At 47.3% G+C, this 21,411-nt stretch overlaps 1 protein-coding gene across 1 annotated transcript in view; it reads left to right on the forward strand.

Annotated features, from left to right (window-relative positions):
• Positions 1-509: 509 nt before the first annotated feature.
• The window catches only part of trim54 (tripartite motif containing 54), a 33,598-nt gene continuing 12,696 nt past the window's right edge, over positions 510-21,411 (forward strand). Inside the window, exons 1-2 of the mRNA XM_076271988.1 lie at positions 510-865; positions 4,723-4,895. Coding sequence (XP_076128103.1) covers positions 695-865; positions 4,723-4,895 — 344 coding nt within the window. The 5' untranslated portion in view covers positions 510-694. The remainder of the gene's footprint in view (positions 866-4,722; positions 4,896-21,411) is intronic.

Below are 21,411 nucleotides of genomic sequence, written 5' to 3' on the forward strand. Positions count from 1 at the left end.
TATTTTACATTTTAATTTGTAGAAGTGAAAGTAATATTTGTACACATTTTTAAGCTATAAATTCAAAATGATGTAAAAAGCTGAAATATGGAGGTCTGCCTCCTGCCTGTGTGTTGAGAACTGACAGAAGAGCTGGTGTCCATCCACGTAATGCGTGGCGTGGCCTGACTTGTTATGAATGTGTTTTTAGAGGCTCTTGTCACCGGCGCCAGCACTCCCTCGTGGCACCCCGATGCCTCAGAGCCTTCAGATCCAAGCGGACCAAATGTTCCCCTCCTGTTCCTGCCAGCCAGCCAAGAAGTGGCTTCTCTCTCTCTCTCTCTCTCTCTCTCTCTCTCTCTCTCTCTCTCTCTCTCTCTCTCCACCTATCAGGTTACAGGAGATAAAAATTGCCCAGACCACCCCTCCATCCATGCCCCTCACAACCCAGTGAGAGGCTGAACTGTGGAATCCCATTTGTGTGTGTGTGTGTTTGGTAAAGGGAGGGGAGGGGAGGGGTCGCAGTTTTGACAGTAATTTAACCTAGAGCAAACAGTAAACTAAAATTATCCCAACAGGGAAGGGTCTGGTTTATCAGCGAGCACCAGAATCCGAGCAGTACTGCGATACAGAGACAGGCACAGACACTGAGGAGTCCTCTCTGTCGTTGCCGTTGTTTTCTCTTGTTATTGTTTAAGAGGTCACTCAGGGGGCAATGAATTTTGGCCTGGGATTCAAGCCGCCCGTGGGGGAGTCGATGAGCACCATGGACAACCTGGAGAAGCAGCTCATTTGCCCCATCTGTCTGGAGATGTTTACCAAACCTGTGGTCATCCTGCCCTGTCAGCACAACCTGTGCAGGAAGTGTGCCAGCGACGTCTTCCAGGTACAGTAGGTGGGAAGGTGCAGCGGCAGCTCCTCGTGGGGGTGAGATGCCCATCGTGTGGCACACACACCTTTACACATCAGATGTGTATGTGTTTTTGGTGTTGGCTCAAGGAACAAATGTGAGTGATTTGTGGAAAGGGAACACAGGTCAGGGTGGAGTCAGAGAAGTGATGGTTTTGGTGACCTCCTCACCTTAAGAGTGATGCTAGATGGAGGAGCATGGAAGCCTGTAAGGTCAAGGATAAGACAAGTGTTCTTCAGAATGTGTTTTGGTGTTAGTGGAATAAAAAGTAGAATGTTCCATATGTGCTCTAACCTAAGACATGATCATTCTAAATGTAACTCATGCTCCTCCAAAGGCCTTTTACCATATGCAATTGACTGGCTCCATGGAGGCTTGTCAAGAAGTATCTAGAGAGCTAGTATCTATCGCCTGATGATGTTAACAAATGGTTAAGTGGAACCTCATTGGTTGAAAGCAAAGTAAGCAGGCAGAGGGGCTATGGAAAGAGGGTCAGCCCTGCCCAGCACCTGCTGCTTAGGGAGTAAGCCGGGCCTCAGAGGGCCGTCAGAACCAAGACAAATAAGTATATAAGTATATATTCTCTTTTGATCCCGTGAGGGAAATTTGGTCTCTGCATTTATCCCAATCTGTGAATTAGTGAAACACACTGCACACAGTGTACACACAGTGAGGTGAAGCACACACTAATCCCGGTGCAGTGAGCTGCCTGCTACAAGAGCGGCGCGCAGGGAGCAGTGAGGGGTTAGGTGCCTTGCTCAAGGGCACTTCAGCCATGCCTACTGGTCGGGGTTCGAACCGGCAACCCTTCGGTTACAAGTCCGAAGCGCTAACTAGTAGGCTACGGCGGCCCACAAATCACCCTGTTAGCTCTATGAGTTACAGCTGCCATTCGGCACTGCTGAGGAAACACTCAGGGCATCGCGCATAGCAGCAGACTAAGCCAGTGAGGCCACCAGGTCAAATCTGCTCTGCTCTCAAGTAAAGTTAGCTGTTGTTGGGTTGCAGCCTTTCATCTGCATCTGCCATACTGTCTTAAATAGTTTTTAGGAAGTCACGTTGGCCCCAATACAGTGCCCTCAAGAATTATTGGCACCTTTGCTAAAGGTGACTGAAAAGGCTTATAACATTTTCACTTTATCAGTTATTAATCTTGATATTATATTGAAAAACAATCATACCTTTACTTGAGGTAAGTTTAGTCTGAGAATAAAGCCACCATCAGTGAAAAATCACTTTTTAAAACAAAATCACACGTCACAATTATTGGCACCCCAAAACATTTGTAAATGAAGTATGATCCCAGGCATATTTAACTTATTTTAATTCAGCCTAAGTTTTTAGGAACTTTTAAGCAGTTATCAATGATTTCCTGTTTCACTGGGATATAAAAATTATGGAATGGATACAAGAAAATAGCTGCTCGACTTAAAATGTGCACATCAACAGTTAGGGCAATAAGAATTTTAAGAAATTAGAAACTATCGTGAACCAGCCTGGAAGAGGACGCAAGGCTATTTTGTCAGCAGCCACTATGAGGAGGATGGTCAGAAAAGTAAAATAAAAATCTAAAGACAGCACTTTCATAATTACAGTTTGGGAGCGTCTTGTGTCACCATGTCTCCAAGTCCACCATAGGATGTCACCTAATTGTTTGGAAGGTATGCCAGAAAGAAGCCTGCCCTAACTTTTCATCACAAGCAAAAGTGTTTAGAGTTTGCCAGACACCACGGAACAGACAGAACTTTAACTGGGACAGGGTGCTGTGGTCATACAAAACAACATTTAGCTCTGACTCTAAATGCTCAAGGGTTTGGCGTAGAAATAAAGATGGCTACAGAGAAAAGCACTTAATACCAAGTGTTAAATATGGTGGAGGATCTGTGATGCTGTGGGACTGTTTCTCCTTCAAAGACCCTGCCAGTATGTTCATATACATGGTGTTATGGATTCCAGTAAGTACCACAAGATTTTCAATCAAATTCGGCTGCCTCTGCCAAGAAGCTGGTTGTGCTTTTCCAGCAGGACAACGATCCAAAGCACACATCAGAATTCACTCAATCATGGTTCAATGAATACATAGTTAGTTACCATAGCCATCTAAGTCCCCTGACCTAAATCCAACTGAGAACCTGTGGAATGAACTCAACTCAATGAACACAAGAGAATACCAGGATTCTGCCAGATCTGAAGAGATTCTGCATTGAGGAGTGGTTGGAAATGTCCCTCTGTGCTCTCAAGTCTTATAAGACATTACAAGAGAAGACTCAGTGCTGTTCTGGGGGCTGCACAAAGTACTACATGAGGGGGGTGACAACAATTGTGATACATGTTTTTTGGAATAACATTTATTTTGTCATCACCTGTGACTTTTTTTTCTTGTGGTAATGCATTTTTATCAGCCTTTTTTCACTCATATTAAGTAGGGGAGAGCGGGGTAAGACGAGCCATTTTTTGCATTCATCATCATTCTGACTTTTAATCTTCACACCAAACACAATTTTAAAGTGTTCTATTACTTCTGTAATCTACAAATCTTAGATATCTTATATGGGTAAAGAGATATGCTCTCTACAAAAAAGTTGGTCTTGTGGCCAACACAAAGATTTCATGTAAAACATTTTTATTTTCTCCAAACAATAATTTAATTTCTACAAACAGTAACAAACACCCACATTTAACTGTGCGTTTGCCAAATAGATTCAACTGAAAATTTGCCAAGACATGTTTAGGCCTATAACATTTTGTGTCGCCTGTTTCCCTGTTTACCTTGAATTCGCCTATTTAATTCACTTAAATAAGTCTGATTAATTTGCTCTCTTTAGCTCTTAGTAACACTGAGGAACCATAAGAACAAGGTCACAAAATAAAGGCAAACTTAAAAATCTTACAGATGCAATACAAGTAATAGTTAGCTGGCTCATCTTACCCCACAATCACCATTATGAAAGAAAATGCCTTTCACAGCAAGCTAAGGTAACATTCATGATTTTGTTTAACCCTCACATCATAGCTTAAAAGGGCACCAATTGAGGTGTAATGCATTCGAATGTTATACTCACATTTTCTTTAAATCATCCTAACTCTGGACATGAATGAAATCCACTTGGAGAGCAAATCATCATATTTTTACACATGTATTTTTTTACCACATTTGCCATGTGCTGTACCTTTCCACATGTTGTAAAGAACGGTTCCCTCTTCCTTAAAATGCTGTCACATAAAATTTGTTTACGGTTTTCTAGAAAAAAGGGGTGCCATCTTCTGCCGTGCCGTTCCCCCTTAATGGTGCCAATAGTTCTGGAGGGGACTGAATATTTCTCATAAGTCTCATTTTAATTTAGGTTTAAATGAAAAGAGGGGTGAGGAGGAGTGATAAGGATGTGCAAACAAGGCACTGTTGCTCAGGGCAGTTGCAATACAAATAAGCACAATGACACCAAAATACATGGCTATTGAGGTAGTCTATATAGAACTAATTCAGATGAAAACGGTAGATTCACAGCGTCTGTCAGTCTATGGGAATCATCCCAATCACATCTTCACTATTTGAAACGTGAACTATTTATGTTGCTTTTGCACATATTGAACTTGAGTCTATCAAATGAGTGAGGGACAGTTTCCATCATCTCACTCTGTCTCAGTCACATATTCACCTTCTGAGCCTCAGCCTCCAGGCCTCCAATGACTTATCTACTCCATTGTTTGAAGCGAATACTTTCTGTTGTTTTCGCACATATTGGAAGTAAAGTCTATTAGGTGAGTGAAGGACAGTTACCACCACGCTCACCTCTGTCTCGGTCACCCACACTCTGAACCTCTGTGTCCCCCAGGCGTCCAGCCCGCTGTGGCAGAGCCGCGGCTCCACAGCCATGACCACCGGGGGGCGCTTCCGCTGCCCATCCTGCCGACACGAGGTGATCCTGGACCGCCATGGCGTCTACGGCCTGCAGCGAAACTTGCTGGTGGAGAACATCATTGACATTTACAAGCAGGAGTCCAGCAGGTCAGAGCAGCACACATGCCTTGGCTAGAGACTTGGGTTCGGTTCTAAACTCTAGTCATTTCCTAATCTCACTCCCATCGCTCTCTTCTGCTCCAGTGTTGGGAAGGTGTATTCCACTACACTCTTGAAACAAATGTGTTGAAAACAACACAACTTGCGTTGTTTTTAACACATCTCCGTGTCCAGATAGGGAAAACACATTTGTTTTAAGAGTGTACAGATTACAAAATATATGCAATTCAACTACATGATTACAAAATGTATTTTGTAACGTATTCCGATAGATTAGTGAGTAACATATTTTGAATACTTTGGATTACATCAGCATTGCATTATATTTCATAAGCAGTGGATGAAACATTTATGTGATGTTATGTTAACTTGTAAGATCCATTGTGTCAACAGCAACCTAAAACCTAATTTACAGTGAGGATTGGTTGATAAACCTAAACACTTAATGTCATTGTATTAAAGAAGACAGAACAGAGATGTGTTGTCTGTATAGGCTAAAAGGCTACCAAATCCCAAACAAAGTACATACACAGATTCCTTTTAATGAATTTCAACAGCACATTGGGAGTTACATGCCTTTGCAGAACACCCTGTCAAGAAATGGGAACCCACACTGCCCTAAAACATGCTGGCTGGATGGCTCTCCTGTCCATTTTTATTGTCCTTACTCAAGAGAAGTTGCCAGCTTGTGGTCATTTCCTAATATCACCAGACTCCAGCCTCCAAAACATCCCCATGAGCAGACAGTATACACTAAGCTCATGCAAATTAGTTAAAAGGGCTGTTTAAGACACAAGTTTCAGTTGTACTCATAGCTCCAAGCTCATTGCAGTCATAACATACAACCCCAAATCATAACAAGTTGGGATGTTGTGTAAAATGCAAATAAAACAGAATGGGATATTACAAGTCTCGTAAACCTATATTTAGCAGCAAAAAGGACATAGACAACATATCAAATGTTGAAAATGAAAATTTTTACTATTCCATGGAATATTGTTACGGCCCAGGCTCGTATGGACCGAAAACATGAAAGGGAGACGAACACTGAATGAAATTATCACAAATTTTTATTGGTATCACAAAAGTATGTCTAGGGGATGTGGGATCATCTGGTTGAGAGTGTAGTAGTTGGAACGCCGGCAGGAAAAATCAGAGTGAGTGTGGTGAATGTTTGTTGTATAGTCCAAGGGAAATGTATGTGTGAGTGAGTGAGTGCGTGCATGAATGTATGTATGTCATGAGCCTGAGTCTATGTGTGTGTGTGGTTCGGGAGAGAGAGAGAGAGCAAGTTGGTCTGGCTTTTAAAGCCCATTTGCGCACAGGTGTGTCTTAATTGGCAATCAAGCACTCTGCCGTCTCCAGCCAGCCAAGGCTCCGCGGTAGCACAGACAGCCAGAGACAGAGAGGGTCGTAACAAATATATATATGAATTTGATGAATTTGATGAATTTGATGCCAGCAACAAAAGTTGGGACAGGGAATGTTTACCAATGTGCTGCTTCACCTCTTCATTTAACAAAATTCTATACATATTTAGGAACTGACGAGACCAGTTGCTAGAGTTTTGAGAATGAAATGTTCTCCTGCCCGATATAGTATTTCAGTTACTCAACAGTATGGGTATTCTTAATCATGTTTTTCATTCCATGATGCACCTAATTTGACAGGTTTGGACTGCAGACAGGCCATTTTAGCACCTGGACTCTTCCTCTATGGAGAAACACTGTTTAAATATGTGCAGAATTCATTTTGGCATATTCAAGGCCTTCCTTAGAAAAAACATTGCCTGGATAGCAGTATATGTTGCTCAAAACATACATCATTCAGAATTGATTGTGCATTGCCAGATGTGCAAGAAGCCCATAGGCACTAATGCACCTCCACACTGTCATAGATGTTGAGTTTCAAACTGAGCACTAAAACAAGTTGGATAGGTTGGATACTTGGATAGGCCCTCTCCTCTTCAACCCAGATGAGTCTGTGATTTCCAAAAATAAATGCAAATTTTGATTGGTCTAACCACAGGACCTTTTTCCACTTTACCTCAGTTCATTTTAAACAAGCTCAAGCCCAGATAAGACAGTGGTATTTCTGTATCATGTCTAAATACAATTTTGGCTGATGCATATTAAAGTTCATACTAGCATTTCTAAATTCAGTACCAAACTGTGCTCATAGACAATGGTTAGCAGAGGTTTTCCTGAGCCCATACAATGATTTTCTTTACAGAAACATGTCTGGTCATAATGTAGTGCCATCTGAGGTCCAAAAGACCACGGCCATCAAATATTGTTTTTCAGCTCTATCCCATCTTTGCAAATATTTCTCTGGATTCTCTGAATATTTTAATGATACTGTAGATGATGAAATCCCCAAATACTTCATAATTTGATGTTAAGAAGTATTAAAATTACATTGTTTCATCATTTATCTACACAAGTGTAGAGTAGAGTAGAGGGTAGAGTGATGAATACCCCTAGATCTTTACTTCTAAGAGACTCTGCCTCTCTGGGATGCTCTTTTTCACCCAATCATGTTCCCAGTTTCCCTAATTGGTTGTGAAACATTCCTCCTTTTGTTTTCTTTATCATTACACAACTTTTTTAGCATTTTGTTGCCCCCACTTTTGAAAAGTTTTGTTAGTATCAAATTCAAAATGAACATATTTTCCATGAAATAGTCAAATTTGTCATTTTCAACATTTGATAATGTTGTCTCTGTCCTTTTTGCAGCTAAATATTTTTTTTAGAGTTTTAGATATTTTAGAGTTTACGAGATTTGCAGATTATTACATTTTGTTTTTATTTGCATTTATTTTTTCTGATTTGGGGTTGTAGATGCAATCCTGTTCACTGCATTACAGTATGATAGGCCTATCATCTGCCATCAGTTATGGCAATGCTTTAAGATGACATTCTCTTAGGACCAACAGACTGTGGAGTGGAGTCGAAATTAGTTAAAAACCACAGCTATCAACTTTACAACACTTGGCAAACACTACATGTGAACAGGACACTGGATAGTCCTTGTATCAATCTACTGTCAATGATATTATACCTGTGCATTTATTCAGACAGCCTGTCATTTATGAGGCTGTATTAGTTTTATGGTGATATAATTGTTAGATCCTGAAGTTCTATCTCAGATATGCAATGGCGATTCAGACTGTGTTCTGAGTAAGGTATTGTAACAAACTGCAAAGTTGTCTCAGAATGTTTTTTATTGGTTGCACACCAAAACACACGAACACCATTACACAGGTAAAATAAGGGAGGTCAATCAAACAAGCACGATACACAAACAGGGTAGTCACATACAATACAGAGGGTAAACACATGAGGTACATAAATGAGGAACATAAAGAAAGACATAACCAGCTAGGCTCAGTTCACTACACAGCCCCCCCGAGACTTAGTCCATGTCCCCTTGACTCAAGTCTTACCCTACGCAGTCCTTGAGCCTGGCTGAGACGAGACGCTGGCGTTGGGGGCGCCCCGCTGTTGCGGCGGTGACTTTCGGTGAAGGCTGCATGGTGACCGGTGTTAGAGCCAGTGATGGGCAGTAACGCGTTACTGTAATCCAATTACTTTTTTCAAGTAACGAGTAAAGTAAGGGATTACAATTGCAAAAACAGTAATTCAATTACTTTTACTTTCCTGCAAGCAGCCTGCGTTACTGTAGCCTGACGAGCCAGACCCACATTAAAATGTAGGGTCTGGGCACTCACCGTAAGTAGTGCTCAGTCGGAGGGGCGGGATAATCAGTTTTCTTTCAAATTCCCTCTGCACGCAATAGGACAGCGGCAGCGTTTCCAACCAGCGGAGCTAGTTGGCTAGTTCAAACGTTTGCCAACTTAATAAAAGCTTAACTCGTGTCACACTTGCAGAGTTTACCACTGGCCACTAGGGGGTAGTATCTCATTAAGACAGCTTACCTTACCAGCTCAGTTAAGAGTCGGCCATATTGTTGTTGCCAGCATTACAGACGTTCCTGTTACAGAGGTTGAATATTAAGCTGTGAACATAATTCATGTAAGTCCACTGTCATTCTTTATTACTGTTTTGTTGCTGTCAAGGTTGGTTAAGTTCCTACTGATATTTATGTTAGACATGTGCATGTAGGAATTACTGATTGTAGCTTATGTTGCTATTTTGTGTATTGCTGCAGGGCTTCTTCATCTTTGTCATTAAACAAGTAATTTGACATCGAGGAGTGTATTTCTTCATGAAGAAGCCATGGTTGTCGTTGAATGTTCTGTTCCTGGCTGCGCTTTCAAAACCCGAGATGTGTCTGAAGCACTCGCCATTGCTCTGTTGACAAATCACGGACTTGTCCATCAGAACCCGCCGTCCCAAGCCCCAACCCCACAGGGCCCAAAACTTGATCGGCCTAAAGTCGACGTTGGTGTAACGGTAGAGGAATGGAATGTGTTCATCCGCCGCTGGGATGTCTTTCGCACCGGCTCAGGCATAGGAGCGGCCCAGGCCCCTTTCCAGTTATTTCAGTGCGCTGGACCTGAACTTGGAGACAGCCTGTTGAAAGCCAATCCCAAAATTGCGTCCGGACCCCTAGTGGATCTGACCACTGCCATGCGTTCACTAGCTGTCATCCCAGTTGCCACATGTGTCCTGCGCACCGAGCTGCTTCAGTTACACCAGGAACGTGATGAAGCATTCCGTGCCTTCACTGCTAGAGTGCGAGGAAAAGCGGAGACATGCGCCTACAGCGCAGTATGCGAGTGTGGCAAGGATGTGGACTATACCGACCACATTATCCGTGATGTTCTACTCAACGGTATTTATGATTCAGACATATGGCGTGAAACACTGGGGATACCTGACATTCTGACAAAAGCAATAAACGATGTAATTGCAGTCGTTGAAAACAAGGAAATGGCCCGCAATGCTTTTCCTTCATCCACTCTGTCAGCTATGTCATCATTCCAGCGCCTAAAGAAAAACCTGCAGACGAGCCCCGCCCCGACCCCAGCCCCTGCCCCAGCGGACAGGGCTAAACAAGCCTCATGCCCGGACTGTAAAAGCACCTTTAAGGTCTTCACAGAGGGTTCTCGCGGATGGAATACCAAGCCTCACCAGATTTGCATCGATTGCTACAGGGCCCGTCGACAGAAGCGGCGGCGACAGCCATTAATCAACAGTCAGCAGGCTGCCCTGGAGTCAGAGCCGATCTCCCAGATTTCAGTGGTTCAATTCAGAGCACGCCTTGGCCGACGCTGCGGGGGCCGTCGCCACGCTCAGGTTACACACAGCACTGTCAATAATACCACACCCATCAGGCTTGAGCACCACATTTTCTCCAGGGGTGAATGGAGGCGGGCCAAGCTAAAAGACCACCCCCGAGTCTTAATCACCATCTCGGTTGACAGGTCAGTCGGGCCTAGGGACAGCATCAGCAACCAAGGCTCGGACAATGAGGTGACCATATCCGCTGTTGCAGACACTGGCGCACAATCTGATCTGTGGTCTCTGGAGGAGTTCCTCGCCTGCGGATTCTCACGTGCCGACCTGCGTCCCGTCAATCTCAGCCTGTCGGCCGCCAATCGTTCCCCCATAGCCATTGAGGGAGCTTTCTTCGCTAAGCTCTCGACAGCACCCAGCGACATAGGTGTGGCGTCCTGCCGCTCAATGGTGTACGTGAGCAGCTCAGTTCGGGCGATGTACCTCTCCTATGAGTCATTGCTTGACCTCGGCCTCCTACCTAAGGACTTCCCATCAAGTAACAGTGGAGGAGGGCCCAGTGGGCATGGCCCTGGCACCCGAGACACACCGGACAAGCCTTTGTCTGTGAATTCAATGAGGTCCACCAATGGTGGCTGCAAAGACCAAACTAATCCCCATGACACTCAGTGCTCATGCCCCCAGCGTACAGTCCCTCCACCACGGCCTCAGGCATTACCGTTCCCCTGCACACCGGAGAACAACGGTCGGATGAAAGATTGGCTGCTCGAGAGATATGCCTCATCTACATTCAACACTTGCCCTCATCGAGCTTTGCCTTGCACGGAGGGGCCACCCATTGAAATGCACGTGGACCCAGCTGCCACGCCAAGAGCATGCCACACTGCGGCCGTTGTGCCTCTGCATTGGCAGCAAAGGGTCCACGATGACCTCCTTCGGGACGAGGCCCTTGGAGTCATTGAACGTGTGCCATACGGTGAACCAGTGACATGGTGCCATCGCATGGTGGTCACTCGGAAGCACGACGGCTCCCCCCGCAGGACCGTTGACCTCTCTCCTCTCAACAAGTTCTGCCAACGTGAAACCTTCGCCACTGAGTCCCCATTCCACCTCGCACGTCGCATCCCGAAGGACACCTAGAAAACCGTCACAGACGCCTGGAACGGCTACCATAGTGTGCCCCTGCGTGATTCGGATCGTCATCTTACCACCTTTATCACGCCCTTTGGCCGCTGGCGCTACACCAGGGCGCCACAGGGCTTCCTATCATGCGGGGACGGCTAGAACCGCCGTTTCGACGCTGTCCTCTCAGACTTCGAGCACAAAGAACGTTGTGTAGATGACACTATCCACTATGACACCGACCTGGTACAACACTGGTGGAGGACCATCGACTTCCTGACACATGTCGGCCGGTCAGGCATTGTGTTAAACCCAGATAAGTTTCAATTTGCGGAAAGGAGCGTAGATTTTGCTGGGTTCAGGGTGTCGGACATTACCATAGAACCTCTCCCGAAGTACTTGGACGCCATCCGAGACTTCCCCACCCCAGACTCCACGACAGATATCAGAAGCTGGTTCGGCCTGGTCAACCAGGTGGCGAACTATGCCCAGTTGCGTGACACTATGGCGCCATTCAAGCCATTCCTCAGCCCACGCTGCAAATGTTCATGGTCCTCTGAACTGGAGGAAGCCTTCCAAACGTCCAAGCGAGCCATAATCAGAGCCATCCGTGAGGGCATGGAGATCTACGATATGCGGAAGCGCACCTGCCTCCGCCCTGACTGGTCCAGGCGTGGTATTGGCTACTTCCTGCTCCAGCAACATTGTAGCTGCACTTCAGGCATACCGGACTGCTGCTCTGGAGGATGGAGGATCACCCTCGCCGGTTCACGGTTCCTATCCTCGGCGGAGCAACGCTACGCGGCCGTCGAAGGAGAGGCCCTGGCAGTGGCCTGGGGCCTGGAGCAAACGCGCTATTTCACACAAGGATGTGACAACCTCGTCGTGGTCACTGACCATAAACCCCTTGTCAAGATCTTTGGTGACCGGACGCTAGATGAGATTACAAACTCACGCCTGTTCAGACTCAAGCAGCGTACCCTCCCCTGGCGCTTTGACATTGTGTACCTGCCTGCCGTTAGCAACCATGCCGCTGATGCTACTTCGAGACACCCCTTCATCTCGGGCTCTGCAAACGGCCTCTCACTGGGATCGCCAAGCATACCTGACGCTGTAGAATCAGCACTTATGGCGTCCATCCGTGACAATGCACAAGAACTTGGAGCCATATCATGGTCCCTTCTCGCACGAGAGACGGCAGCTGACACATGCCTTGGCCACCTTCTGTACCTGATCGAGCACGAGGGTAGGGTGGACGTCAATGACCCTGTCCTGGCGAGTCTGTCTCCAGTCTGTGAGTCCATCTATGCACTAGATGGCGTGCTCCTGTATCGTGATCGTGTCGTAGTTCCGCCGTCCCTTCGTGACAGAATCCTTCGGCACCTCCATGCCGCCCACCAAGGAACCTCTGCGATGGAGCAGCGGGCCCGTGCCATAGTGTACTGGCCAGGAATGTCGAAGGACATCCGAGCCACCAGGTACGGATGTTCAGAATGTAACCGCAATGCTCCATCACAGGCAGCCACACCCCCCCTACCATCCTCACCACCGTCCACCCCATTCGAGGCGGTGTTTGCTGACTTCTTTGATGACGGAGGCCGCCACTACCTAGTTATCGGGGATCGACTCTCGGGCTGGGTGGAGGTCCTAAGCTCCACAGCAGGCTCCGATCTAGGGGGCTCAGCTGGCTTGGTTCGCCACCTCCGCACGTTCTTCGCCACCTTTGGCGTGCCAGAGGAGCTTTCAAGCGACGGTGGTCCAGAGTTCAAAGCTAGCCATAATGAGGACTTCCTCCGCCTATGGCACGTCAGTCATCGCGTGTCCTCTGTCGGTTTCCCACAATCGAATGGGAGAGCGGAAGTTGCAGTGAAGACTGCTAAGCGCCTTCTGATGTCCAACACTGGCCCAACTGGCAGTCTTGATCATGACCGCTTTTTGCGTGCCATGTTACAGTTGCGCAACACACCTGACTCCGACTGCAACCTCTCACCGGCACAGATTATATTCGGCCGTCCCCTTCGAGATTCGTTTCTGTTCGTCAACAGACTAGAAAAATTCTCAAACCCTCACATCCGGCCGCTCTGGCGCCAAGCATGTGCGGCGAAGGAGGATGCCCTTTGGACCCGGATATCCCGCACCACTGAGTCTTTGAGGACTCACTCAAGACCACTCCGCCCATTGGCACTTGGTGAGAAGGTATTCCTCCAGAATCAGCAGGGCCCAAGTCCACACAAGTGGGACAGGTCCGGGGTGGTAGTGGAGTCGCTAGGTCATGATCAGTATCGGATTAAGGTTGACGGGTCGGGACGCTTGACTTTGCGTAACCGACGATTCCTTCGCGGCTACACGCCGGCTACCCCATACGACCAGCAGCGGCCGGCTGTGCTGTTGCCACCTCCCACGACCTTGGCACACCAGCCCCCGCCTGTCCACCTGGAGCCAGTGATGCCCCAGGGAATCATCCCACGAGCAGCAGATGGGCCCCATGACACGGCTTTGAACGCCTCCCCGCCGGCGCCATCTGATGGGTCAACCACTGATCTCAGGGACCAAGCTCACCCTGTTCCGACAGGCGTCACCCCGGATGCATCGTTGCCATCGCTGCCCCGACTTGCACAGCCGAGCACAAGGAAGCTGCCCAAACGCTACGAACCCGAGTCGGGCCATTGGATACAGGACTGAGTCCGTTAACCTATACCCATTCATAGCTTTCCGGACTGGGGGGGATGCAGAGTTTACCACTGGCCACTAGGGGGTAGTATCTCATTAAGACAGCTTACCTTACCAGCTCAGTTAAGAGTCGGCCATATTGTTGTTGCCAGCATTACAGACGTTCCTGTTACAGAGGTTGAATATTAAGCTGTGAACATAATTCATGTAAGTCCACTGTCATTCTTTATTACTGTTTTGTTGCTGTCAAGGTTGGTTAAGTTCCTACTGATATTTATGTTAGACATGTGCATGTAGGAATTACTGATTGTAGCTTATGTTGCTATTTTGTGTATTGCTGCAGGGCTTCTTCATCTTTGTCATTAAACAAGTAATTTGACATCGAGGAGTGTATTTCTTCAACACTGTTCGCCAACAGCAACATCCATCTTATTTGTTTTCAAGTAGCAGGGAATTCAAGCCAAACCGTTGCATATCTGCCATCAATCATTATGTTAAGCCCACCTAACGACTCTATACACGATTTCATTGGCCTGATTGAGTTTCGATTTCTGGAGCTCACAAGCCAATAGAGAGTTGCTAGACTAGCCTGCTGCCGCTGGGGCGCGTCTAGATTTCTAGGCTAGTGTTACTGCGTTACTAAACCATGATTTTGCCATAGACACTAAAAGAATTTGGGATTTTGCAGTATGGATTTTGCTTTGTGAGACTAACTCATGACAATGATGTATAGCTGTGCGACATAGATGTAAACAACAGACACACGTGTGCAAGACATGGAGTGAGGGAGAGAGCGCGAACATGGAGCATTTAATTCATTGCAGTTCAGACATTACGAAAAAAACATTAACGCTGTACACTCTGCCTGGGAAGAAAAATTTTGTCTACAGCAAAAAATTCCACCTCAAATCTTAGCAAGCACCTAGCAAGCCGGTGTTATACGGTAACTGGCTTTCATGTTAACTGGCTGGACTGTTTACTTTGCCTCTGGAGTTAACGTAACCGCCCCCTTCTTTTGCAGATGTGTTCAGCTGATGATTTAGCCTCCGGTACCTGGCCGCAGATTCGTCTGTTCAAATAGTCTGTTCTCAAGTTAAAATAAAAATGCGCGTGATGCTCCACTTTGTTGTTTAATAAAGCTTTACAACACCATGTGTCGGCGTTTGAAGTGTCAGGTTGTCTGTAGTAGGCTACATGCGCTGGACCATGAATATGCTACCAAATAAATAAAAGTAAATAAACTCCACGTGGATCTCCAACCACTACTAAATTAAACTGCTTGCATGATAACCTGACACCAACATGCTTGCACCACTAGTTGACACTTCCCAGTGAACTTGGTAATAACCTACTAGCCTACTAGTAAATGAGGTCACCTAGCAGATAAGATTACTGCATTCACCAAAAAACTTGAGGTATGGGACAGGCGCCTCGATCGCAACAGTATTATGCCTTTGAGAATCTGAGTGAAATCGCTGAAACGTCTGCTTCGGGAGCCACTCTTGTGATCCCATGTATTAAACAGTAGGCCTACATCACATCCCTGCAAAGTTTATTTCAAAAATATTTCCCAACCAGCAGTGCTCAGTATGACTGGATTATGAATCCATTTAATGCAGCATGTTGGTGTTTCATTGAATATATTGTACAATGCTGTAAAATATTGGCCTATGCTTCCTAATATGTTGCTGGAAAACATCAATATGTGTGATTCAATAAATTTGACAATTTTAAGCTTGACCTACCACTTTCTTAGAGCGATGAGGGACAGGTGGGGCTCGAAAAGGCCCCCTTCTCATTCTAACAATGGATTATTCCTACCGCTGAAATCAAGAAGACGCCTATGTAGTCACAAAGCCAGAACTGAGAGACTCAGGAAAAGTTTTTATCCCCAGGCCATCCGAACTCTGAACTCACACTATACTGACTTTGCACACATTCACTCCTCAGCACTCTCAAACATTTCCCAAATCTGAACTCACACTAGACTGACTTTGCACTCATTCACTCCTCAGCACTTATGACCCCCCCCCCCACACACACACACACACACACACCTACATGACTTTTAGCACTTTTACATCCCTCTCCTTATGCTACAGACCTTTTATTTATTTTCTTATTTCATCACACGTCAAAACACACACACACACACACACACACACACACACATATCTGACTTTCTCCAACTTTTGCACATCTCCATAGAACTTTTTATTTATTATTTTTGATTTCTCCTCCATCTATCTACCCATGTCCTTGATTGCCTAGCCTTTCTGCCCCCCCAGTAAGTAAAGTAAGTAGTAAAGTAACTAATTACTTTTGAAAATAAGTAATCAGTAAAGTAACTGGATTACTTTCTTGGAGTGTGGACTCTCAGTAACTAATTACTTTTTCCAAGTAACTTGACCAACACTGGTTAGAGCCACAGCTCCATTGTCACCAAGTTCCACAGAGTCAGTGTCCGAGTCCCCACGACCCTCAGCTGAGGCCAGGGGAGTTGGTACGGGGCTAGTCGATCACGGTGGAGAGCCAAAACTCTCCGACGCTTAATCAGTCTCACACGATAGACCACGTCAGACAGCTTCTCTAAGACATCGCACGGCCCAACCCACTGGCTAGTGAGTTTCGGGGGAAATGGCTCTGGAACTCCTGGCCACGACAGCGCGTATCGTACGCTCGCTTTTGACGTATTCCAGCTTCACTCATAGCCTACTGGGCCAACTCGTGTACTCCTTTCAGTCTCTTGCATTACTGCTTGTAGTATTCCATCCCTGGCTTACCTCCAATCTCCGCTTCCGGAGGCGAACCGAACACCAAGTCCACCGGCGTGCGTAGCTCTTGCCCGAACATCAGAGCTTCCGGTGTGCACTTCGTTGACTCTTGCACCGCTGTGCGATATACCCAGAGCACCAGGGGCAAGTGTAAGTCCCAGTCCTTCTGTCGGCGGTCGGCCAATATGGCCAGCTGTACTGCCAGCATCCGATTAAACCGTTCCACTAGCCCGTCGCTTTGTGGATGCAGAGGTGTCGTTCTCATTTTCCGGATGCCCATGCGCTGGCAAACCTCAGCAAACACCTCCGCCTCGAAATTCCGCCCTTGGTTGCTGTGGAGCTCTTCCGGTGCCCCGAACCGTCAGAACATCTCAGTGACCAGTCTGTCCGCTGTCTTCTGGGCGCTCTGATCTGGCACTGCATACACCTCCGGCCACTTAGTGAAATAGTCCATGGCTACAAGCACATAGCGATTTCCCCGCTCTGTGACTGGCAGTGGGCCCATGACATTGACGGCTACCCGCTACATGGGAGCCCCGACCGCGTATTGCTGCAGCGGAGCGTGCGAGCGTCGCGTGGGGCCCTTCTTTGCTGTGCAGGCGTCACAGCAGTAAACATGCAGTTCAACGTCCAGCCTGCATCCCGGCCAATAGAAGTGGCTTCTTAGCCGACGAAGAGTCTTTGCAATGCCGCCCCCACTGCCCCATGTACCTGTTCCAGTACACAGGCTCGTAATCCAGCAGGAACCAGCAACTGGAAAATGTCAGAGCCGCGGCCAGGCTCCTCTCCTCCCTCCGGTGGCGGTGCTGGCACTGGTCTGCTGCACACGGACGCCTGGACGGGGCGTCCGCGTTGCGGTGAAGGCGACCAGCCCGGTGTCGAATCTCCATGTCGTAGTCCTGGAGTGCCTCCAGCCAGCGAGCCAGCTGGCCCTCTGGTTCTTTGAAGTTCAGCAGCCAGTTGAGCGATGCATGGTCTGTTCTCAGCAGGAACCGTTTGCCGTAGAGGTAGGTTAGGAAATGGCGCACTGCCACCACCACAGCCAACAGTTCTCTGCGGGTCATGCAGTAATTCTTCTCCACTCGGTCCAGTGAGCGGCTGAAGTATGCGATCACCTGCTCGCCCTGCTCGCCTGCTTGAGAGAGGACGGCGCCGACGCCCCTCGTGTCCACTCGAAGAGCTGGCCTTTGTGTGTCAATCGATGCAGCGGGCTGGCACCTGTAGCAAAGTCCCAGATGAAACGCCGGTAATATGACGCCAGGCCCAGGAAGCTCCGCAGCTCAGCACCATCGCGCGGAACCGGCCATCGTCTCACCGTCTCTACCTTAGCTGGGTCGGTGGCCACTCTGGCGGCCCCATGGCCCAGGAACCCGGTTTGCCTCCGGAACAGGTGGCACTTTTTCGGGTGCAGTTTGAGCCCAGCACCCCGTATGGCGTCGAACACCTTCTCCAGATTTCCTATGGCACCGGTGAAGTCTGTTGCATGACTCAGGATGTCGTCCAGGTAAACCACGCAGCATGTTCGTGGAATGCCCACTAGGACATGCGCAAGTCCAATGAGCTAAACCAGCAGGAGCCGGCAATGCTGTCCAGCGCATCGTCAATGCGGGGGAGAGGGTAGGAGTCTTTCCGGGTCACCTGGTTGAGGCGCCTGTAGTCAACACAGAACTGCCATGAGCCGCCCTTCTTCCGGACGAGTACAGCCGGCACAGCCCATGGACTACTGCTTGGCTCTATCACTCCTGCCGCGGCCATTTCCTTGACCTTTTCTTCAGCTGCTTGTCGTTTGGCGAACGGTAAGCGATGAGGCTGAAGTCGGATGGGCCGGGCATTTCCGGTGTCGATATCATGTTGGAGAGTGGAGAGTGGTGTTTGCTCAACCCGCTCTCTTGGCTCCTCCCTGGTGGGCGCGAGCTGAGCAGTGGCGGACTCAGCAAGCGGACCTGGATGAGACCTGTTGTTTTCGCGGGCTTGAGTTTCGCGTGTTTGTGTGGGGAGGGGCGGTCTTGGAAGACGAGCACTCTTTGCGAGTTCGCTTCCTGTGGGCTTGTGTGGAGCGAGTTGCAGCTCTCCGCACTTGATGCTCTGTTTTCCCCGCCGTGTGCAACACTACGCTGCTCGTCCCCAAGTGTAGTATGAACCGGGAAATGTCCACCACAGCCCCCCCTTTCTCTAGCACGTCCAGGCCGAGAATAGCCTAGAAATCTAGACGCAAATTACATTTGCTGCCAGAGCTAGTCTAGCAACTCTCCGTTGGCTTGTGAGATCAAAAAATTAAACTTCTATCAGGCCAATCAAATAGTGTATAGAGTCGTTAGGCGGGCTTAACATAATGATTGATGGTAGAGTTGCAACGGTTAGGCTTGAATTCCCTGCTACTTGAAAACAAATAAGATAATGTTGCTGTTGGCGAACAGTGTGACACGAGTTAAGCTTTCATTAAGTTGGCAAAAGTTGAACTAGCCAACTAGCTCCGCTGGTGGGAAACGCATGGGACTGCAGAGGGAATTTAAAAGAAAACCTATTATCCCGCCCCTCGGACTGAGCACTGCGAACGGTGAGTGCCCAGACCCTACATTTTAATGTGGGTCTGGCTCGTCAGGCTACTGCACAGCACCATGGGAGCTCACATTCATAACCAGGCTCAGTTTACTACAGTATTATACTGTAGGCAACTAACAAGTAATTTCCAGAATAGTCTTCTTAAAGAGCAGTAGGGGCACAGATGAAGCCACTGGTGTCATGATGCATGGACATGCACACCAAAGGTTTAGGACAACAGTATTTTGTAAACACATGTAATGAAACTTTGCATCCCCTGGTACAACCCATGCCAACACACTAAATATAACCAGAGCACTTCGTCCTGGTGGTAGTTAAACAAAGCTGTTGTGTCAGGTTCTCCAGTGACTGCCTCTTTGAGGGACTGGTGTACTCAAGGTGTTTTATTTTACAATCTGCTTCCACTTTTGTCTCTGGAGCATGAGTCATCAGAATGTGGAGCGTGTGCCCTGACTTTGGAGGACCCAGAGAGAGAGAGAGAGAGAGAGACAGACAGAGAGCGACAGAGAGAGACAGAGAGAAAGAGAGAGAGAGATGACAGTGGAGATGTGTGACGCAGGGTATTGAGATCAGACAAGACATCAGCAGGTGCAGTTCACACAGTTTGAAGGCTGAAGTGTTATTCATTTATTATTACTGTGCTGCTTTACAAAACAACTTAATTTTCACAGCATGGACGTGTCTCATTATTCATGCTTTCATCTATTGAGATGCTTTTGACGGGGGTGGGTGGGGGGGGGTAGTGAGGGGATGGGTGTCATTTGTATAGGTGCTGGAGGAGTCAGACAGCATGGAAACAGTGCTGACTATTGGCTTGATTCCACAGCGGTACTGATGCTCAATGAGCCACTCAATTACACCCTTAACCCTCTGAGCCTTACCTCCTACCTCTGTGGTGCACTAGAACAAATGCGGGTACTTCAGGATGAAGTGAGATTTAAGTGCATGAAATGACATAAGGCCTTTGGCTATTAGTATAGGCTACATACCAAATAAAGGTAGTTGATCACATAATCTAAAAAGGGAGTAAGGTTGTGATACCAAATAGTCAGTTTACATTTACAAACACAGGACACTGGATAGTCCTTGTGTCAATCTACCGTCATTGACATTATACCTGTGCATTCGTTCAGTTATACATGGAGCGCGAACAACAACTAGCAAGTATGATGATGCCGAGTAGTGAAGGCTTTGTCAGCACTCCTGCAATCCACCAGATGGCGCTCTTTCCTAAGCCGTGGCCCAGTCACCTAAGGGTACTCCTCCTGACATAGTGCACACATCATGCTGACACGGACCTCACATTTCAGCGCCGATCGCTTGACAGGGCCAAAGATTAAAAAGCCTGGTGATAAATTGAAAAGGTGCTCCGTTTTGAGCAGGTCCTCTTTCATGCATGAGGAGGGAGTTGACAGTCGGTCCGCCCCTGTTCGCCGACAGATCGCGATCACATCACTCACTGCGTCTATCCGGAAAAAGGTGCTCGCAGATGTGAGATGTTGGTGCTTTATATAGACGGCATCGGGAAGTAGGCCGAGTCGTATCTTAATTCTCCTGGCTGGAGAAAGGCCAAGTTGATCATTAAAAGCCAGACAAAAAAACCCCCACCTCTTTAAATATTTACAACAGCTCCATGAACCAGCACAACAAACTTTTCCAACAAGCTCATTATCACAATCCTGGCACTCGTTTCTTATCCTTATCTCCTTGAGTGACGGATTTCACTCATACAAATCCTCTAGATGAGTGGAATTTCAATGTGAGCGAAGTACAGCCATAATGAGCTCTGTTTCCTTACTGCCAATGAACGCGCTCAGGCTGCTGAGAGAGGTAACAGGTTGGAGAGGATCTTTAGAGCTCTCTGTCAGCATTAATCACCTCATGTCACATGCATAAAGATGACATGAAACTGGCGTTGACCACTATTCCTGCCTCTCAGGTTTGTTGTGATGAATATGTATAGTGAATGAGTGTGTAGTCACTCAAGTGTATACTGTGATGTCTATTCATCTTCCATTGCTGGGCAAAGCTAAGAAGTGTAGTCGACTCCTCCTGATAAAACCTCAACCTCTGCATTCTGACCCCTGGACATTGTCTGTCATAACAGGGCCTCCTGTCAAGCACTGTGCACCTTGAGTCTCTTTCCCTTTTTAGCTACACCCATATGGCCTCAGA

The sequence above is a fragment of the Alosa pseudoharengus genome, unplaced genomic scaffold (genome assembly GCF_046254945.1).
Source record: "Alosa pseudoharengus isolate Yale_2024_CS ecotype anadromous, Long Island Sound unplaced genomic scaffold, YU_APseudo_1.1 YU_APseudo_1.1_scf_7, whole genome shotgun sequence".
NCBI classification, from domain to species: Eukaryota; Metazoa; Chordata; class Actinopteri; order Clupeiformes; family Clupeidae; genus Alosa; species Alosa pseudoharengus.